The sequence below is a fragment of the Ranitomeya variabilis genome, chromosome 6 (genome assembly GCF_051348905.1).
Source record: "Ranitomeya variabilis isolate aRanVar5 chromosome 6, aRanVar5.hap1, whole genome shotgun sequence".
NCBI classification, from domain to species: domain Eukaryota; kingdom Metazoa; phylum Chordata; class Amphibia; order Anura; family Dendrobatidae; genus Ranitomeya; species Ranitomeya variabilis.
In genome coordinates this window covers 566,500,888-566,506,730 of record NC_135237.1, presented here as the reverse complement: position 1 = coordinate 566,506,730, position 5,843 = coordinate 566,500,888, and the positions used below count along the sequence as shown (strand labels likewise).

Below are 5,843 nucleotides of genomic sequence, written 5' to 3'. Positions count from 1 at the left end.
AGTGTTGAAAGGTTGAGAAGAATGAGTAGAGTGGTCACCGTTACATTTTGCTGTCAGAAGGTCATTGGTCACTTTGAGTGCAGTTTGTCGAATGTAGGGGGCGGAAACTGGACTGTGAAGGGTTTAGGAGGGAATGAGTGGAGAGGTAATGGGTAAGGCTGGAGTAGACCATGCGCTCCAATAGTTTAGAGATGAAGCGGAGATTGGAGACTGGTCTGTAGTTATTGGTGCAGGATGGGTCGAGGGTGGGTTTCTTTACTAATGGAGTAATGATAGTGTTTGAAGGAGTAGGGGAAAATGCCAGAGGAGAGGGAGAGATTAAAGATTGTAGTTAGGTGAGTTGTGATGACTGGAGATGATGTGAGGGAATGGGGTCGGTAGTGCATGTAGTCGGACGAGAAGAGAGGAGCTTGGAGACTTCTTCTTCTGTGATGGGATCGAATGTGGAGAGTGAGCCAGGGGAGATGCAGGGAGGGATGGGTGTTACTGCACTTGGTGCCTGGGAGCGGATTTCCTGACTGATATTATCTATTTTCTCTATAAAGTTCGAATCCAGGTGGTCGGCACGAATGTCTGTGATAGGGGCTTGTGCTTTTGGCCTGAGGAGGGAGTGAAAGGTATCAAAGCTTCGTGGGGTTGTTGGATAGTGAGATCAGTGGTGAAGTAGGTCTGTTTTGTGAGGTGAAGGGCAGAGTTATAGGTTAACATAAATTTCAAGTGTATGAAGTCTTCTGGTGTGCAAGTTTTCCTCCATAAGCATTCAGCACACCTAGAACATCGCTGGAGAAATCTGGTTTGTGCTGTGAGCCAGGGCTGTTTTACTATTTGGAGGTTCAGAGGGTGAGGGGAGCTACTTGGTCTAGGGTGCTTCTAAGAGTGTCATTGGAGTGATGTACAGCGAGATCAGGACAGGAAAAAGATTGGGGACAATGATGAGTGTAGGGAGTCTGAAAGTGTGTGTGACAATTAATAGCATTTGGATTTCTGAATGTGTGTTAGGTAGGAAAGTGCTGGGGAGGTCAAGGAATTGTGTGAAGGAGAGAATGTTGTGGTCAGTGAGGGGTAGCGGTGAGTTATCTAGGTAGATTGAACAGTCGGACAAAGACCAGGTCAAGGGTGTTGCCGTCTTTGTGTGTTTGAGGTTGAGAGCTGTGAGAGGCCTAGAGAAGTGGTTAGTGATAGAAGCTGGGATGCAGATGTGGAAGTGAGACTGTTAATGGTGATGTTGAAGTCTCCCAGGATAAGACGAGGTAATCCTGAGGACATGAATTGCAGCAGCCAGGCAGGGAAATGGTCCTGGAACTGTGGGTGAGCCTGGGGGCCGGTATATGACCGCAACTGAGGGAGAGGGGACGAAGGAGCCTGATGGTGTGGACCTCAAAAGAGAATGAGTGATGGAGCTGGGGGGATGACCTGGAAAGTTCATTGTGGGGACAGGAGTATGCCGACTCCACCACCATGTCTGTTTGTGGGTCTCGGGGAATGTGAGAATTGTAAGCCACCATGGGAAATGGCAGCAGGAGAGAGTGTCAGAATCCTGAATCCAGGTTTCCGTGAGGGCCAACAGATTAATACGTTTTTCAGAAAGTAATTGTGTAGGAAAGGAAGCTTGTTACATACAGATGTGGATTCCAAAGTGCACAATTAAAAGGCGATGGAGTGCAAATATTAGTAAGATTATTAAGCTTTTGATGTAAGGTAGGGTAGAGGTTGGGAGATGGTGGACCTGGGTTGGGGGAGATGTCCCTTGAAATCAGTAGGAGGATAAAAAGCAAGTAGTTTTTGAAATTGTATGAATTTTTTTTTTGTGAAGTGTTTGGACAAGAGGGGATGAGGCTTTTCAGGAAGGTGAGAAGTGCATGGGAGCTGTACAAGAGGGAAGGAGAGAGGAGCTGATGTATGAGTTGTGATGGAAGGGTATTGGGCGGTGAATGTAGATTGCAAGGGAACATAGGAGGATAGGAATAAAGCATGTGGATTGAAAGGAGAGCAGAGTGGGTTACCTGACTCCTGCCCTGACTAACTGCCATGGAATAACTGCCATGGAATAACTGCTGTATCTCGATCCAGTCATGGATATGCAACAGTGAGTATTAAGTACAATGCACCAAATGAATTATACCAATGAATTAGCAGGCACATTAAAATGTTTCTGGATGGTAAAGCAGCAGAAGACAGACAGCAGACAGAGGGAATTTGTACCATTAGAACATATTGCAGGAGTACAGACAGCAAGTAGAGGTGGGGAGTTGTACCTGTGTGAAGAGAGAAGATGGATGTTAATTATTTGCCATGGAATAACTGCTGTTTTACTCTTCGCCACGACAGCACCCTACTGGAGAGGGATCCGCCCCGCAGGAACAGGAAACCTATTGAGAAATAAATGGGGGCGGTCCGCCTCTCCTCCTCAGTTTAGGTTTCCTGTTCCTGCGGGAACGACAGGACTCTTACTGAGAAGACATACCTGGGCTTGCATGCCGCCTGCGCAGTATCTGTGAGAACGGCAGGGGCTGCGGCTCAGAAGCAGCGTCGGGGGAGTTCCGTTAGACGGCTCCCCCCTCGTCTGATGGAGCGGGCAGACGGCCGGGTCCGGGAAAGGCCGACCGGCGTCCTTCCCAGCGTGCGGTACGGCAGCAGGAGCCGGGTAAGGTGACCTTCCAGCGGCCGGCGTGGAATCCCGGGCCGCGCGTGCGCCGACCGCCGCACATACAGGCTACCCCGGAAGTAGTTCTTGGACTTCCGGGGCGCCTAGGCCGGATCCAGGGCGGGGGAGCCGGCACTGATCTGCGCATGCGCGAGAAAAAAAAAAAAAAAAAAACGTTTTGGCGCTCTATTTAAAGCGCTCACTAACGCTGAATCGGCGATGCAGAGATGTCATCCCCAGGTGCCATGGACCCTACAACCGGAGTTCCAGTACCCCCCGCCAAAGATCACGCCAGAGGATCCTCGGACACCGCTCGTAAAAGCGACGGTTCCAGAACAGGATCTCGGCCTTCTGATCCGGTATTATTTGCTTCACTGGGTGAGTTGTGAACTCTACCTATTAAGCTAACGCTGTCTCCCTATCTCTCTCTTTTCCCTTTCTCTCTCTACTTACACGCTTAGAGCAAAAAACGACAAAAAACGAAGCACAGGGAATGTGCCTTGTGTAACCAGCCCCTCCCTGACTCATACCCCAAAAAACTTTGTGAGGACTGTTTAAAAGAAACACAGGGAGCAGCAGTGTCCATTACGGACCTACGGGCCATTATTAGAGAAGAACTAAAAAATATGACCCAGGAAAAACCGCGTAGTTCTAAATCTAAAACGCCAACACTTGTGTCAGACTCCGACAGTGACCAACCGATACTGTCAGATGCCTCCCTATCATCATGTCCAGCGTCATCATCCTCATCAGAGATTGAGGGACGCTCATGTTTCCCCTTGGACAGTGTGGACAACTTGGTAAAATCTATTCGAAATACCATGGGGTGTGAGGAGTCTAAGGGTGCGCAAACCGCGCAAGAAATAATGTTCGCGGGTTTGGCAGACAGAAAGAGGAGATGTTTTCCGGTTATTCCAGCAGTGAAAACATTGATTAAAAGAGAGTGGGAGAAGCAAGATCAGAGAGGCTTTCTACCCTCAGCCTCAAAACGCAAATATCCGTTTAGTGACGAGGAGCTTCTTACTTGGACCAAAGTCCCTAAGGTCGACGCAGCTGTAGCCTCTACCTCCAAACAATCCACTCTACCTGTGGAGGATGCGGGACTATTGGTCGATCCTTTGGATCGTAAGGCTGAATCATCCCTTAAACGTTCCTGGGAAGCGGCTACAGGGATATTCAAACCTGCAGTAGCCAGCACTTGCGCGGCCCGGTCAATGATCATCTGGATTGATCAGTTAGACCAGCAAATTGAAAAGAAAAGCTCGAGGGAAAAACTAAGAGCAGCCATCCCTTTAATACGAGGAGCAGCGGCCTTTCTGGCAGACGCCTCCGCCGACTCACTCCGTTTAGCAGCAAGATCTGCGGGCCTTGTAAATAACGCAAGAAGAGCCCTATGGATGAAGAGTTGGAAAGGGGACGCGCAATCTAAGTCTAAAATATGCGCAATCCCATGTGAGGGTGAGTACCTCTTTGGTAAAACCTTAGATGAGATACTCAAAAAGGCAAAGGACAGGAAGAAAGCTTTTCCTGAAACCTCTATTCCGTTTTACAGGAGAGCCTTTAAAAGGAGGCCGTTTGGCAAAAGGAGGCAAACGGATAGGTCTACAACATGGACCCCTAAGGACGACAAGCAGAGAGGTACCATGTTTAGAAGACCCAACCCCCCAAAAGACAAATACTGAGGACATACCAGTTGGGGGCAGACTTAAATTTTTCACCACCCAATGGGAGAAGATAACATCTAGCTCGTGGGTTTTAAATATCGTCCGAGATGGAATTAAATTAAAATTCTCTCGTGTACCCCACGAGTCTTATATTATAACAACTCTCAGCTCGCCTATACAGCAACAGGCTTTAGAGCTTGAAATTCAAACCCTAATATCAAAACGGGTCCTAGTCCAAGTGCCAGTGGGACAGGAGGGTAGGGGATTCTATTCTCCCCTATTCTTAATCTCTAAGCCCGACGGTTCTTTCAGAACCATCATAAACCTTAAAAAACTCAATTCATTCATTGAAAATTATACATTTAAAATGGAGTCCATTAGGTCCACCATAAAACTCCTCTTCCCAAACTGTATGATGGGGGGCATTGATCTAAAGGATGCTTACTATCATCTCCCCATTCATAACAGATACCAAAAATTCCTCAGAGTGGCGGTAAAAATCAACAACGAGGTTCGTCACTTCCAGTATGCGGCCTTACCCTTCGGCCTCTCAACAGCGCCGAGGATCTTCACCAAGATAATGCTAGAGGTGATGGCATACCTACGCCAGAAGGAAACTTTGATTGTGCCCTATCTGGATGACTTTTTGGTAATAGGAAATTCAGTTACTCAATGTGCCGATCGTTTGGCTCACGCAATTTCCTCTCTACAGGACCTGGGCTGGATAATCAATACCGACAAATCCAGACTCACTCCGCTTTCCCGTCAGGCGTTTTTGGGGTTCCAGTTAGACTCCATATCCCAAAAGTGTCTCCTGCCGCAGGTAAAAATCCTACTGATCAGACACAAAGTCCTAGCTGCAATAACTAATCCTCGTATATCCCTAAGACAAGCTATGTCGTTATTAGGGTCTCTTATCTCTTGTATACCAGCAGTGAGATGGGCTCAACACCACACTCGAGTACTACAACATCAAATTTTACAAGAGGATAGACGGTTATTTGGTCACCTAAATACAAAAATAACCTTATCTCAGGAGGTTTTAACTTCCTTAGAGTGGTGGCTAGACTCAAACCATTTGTTGAGTGGGGTTCCATGGGTAATAACGCCATCTCACACCATAACCACTGACGCCAGTCCTCATGGATGGGGCGCTCATATGGGGAACGATTATTGCCAGGGTCTATGGAGCAGGGAAGAAAATTGCAGCTCCTCTAACTTTAAAGAACTGAATGCTGTAAAATACGCCTTATACCATTTCCTCCCACAGATTCGGGGAAAAGACGTCAGAGTCCTGTCCGACAACACCACCACGGTGGCGTATCTAAATCGGCAAGGAGGTACGCGATCAGAGACTCTGATGTCTTCTGCTACGGAAATCTTAAATCTAGCAGAAAGTCACCTAACATCCCTTACTGCATTGCACATAAGGGGAGCAAGCAATCAGCAGGCGGACTTCTTAAGCAGACACACCCTGAGGCAAGGAGAGTGGTGTCTAAACCAGCAGATATTTCTGGACATAATATCTCTTTGGG

The 5,843-nt window shown here is 47.7% G+C and overlaps 1 protein-coding gene across 1 annotated transcript; it reads left to right on the top strand.

The window, feature by feature from the left end:
• The first annotated feature begins 2,747 nt into the window (after positions 1-2,747).
• LOC143783094 (lamina-associated polypeptide 2, isoforms alpha/zeta-like) lies at positions 2,748-5,081 on the top strand. The gene is made up of 2 exons (XM_077271349.1): positions 2,748-4,897; positions 5,021-5,081. Exon 1 carries the CDS (start codon positions 3,271-3,273, stop codon positions 4,324-4,326), a length of 1,056 nt encoding a protein of 351 aa, XP_077127464.1. The 5' UTR covers positions 2,748-3,270; the 3' UTR covers positions 4,327-4,897; positions 5,021-5,081.
• The last annotated feature ends 762 nt before the right edge of the window (positions 5,082-5,843 follow it).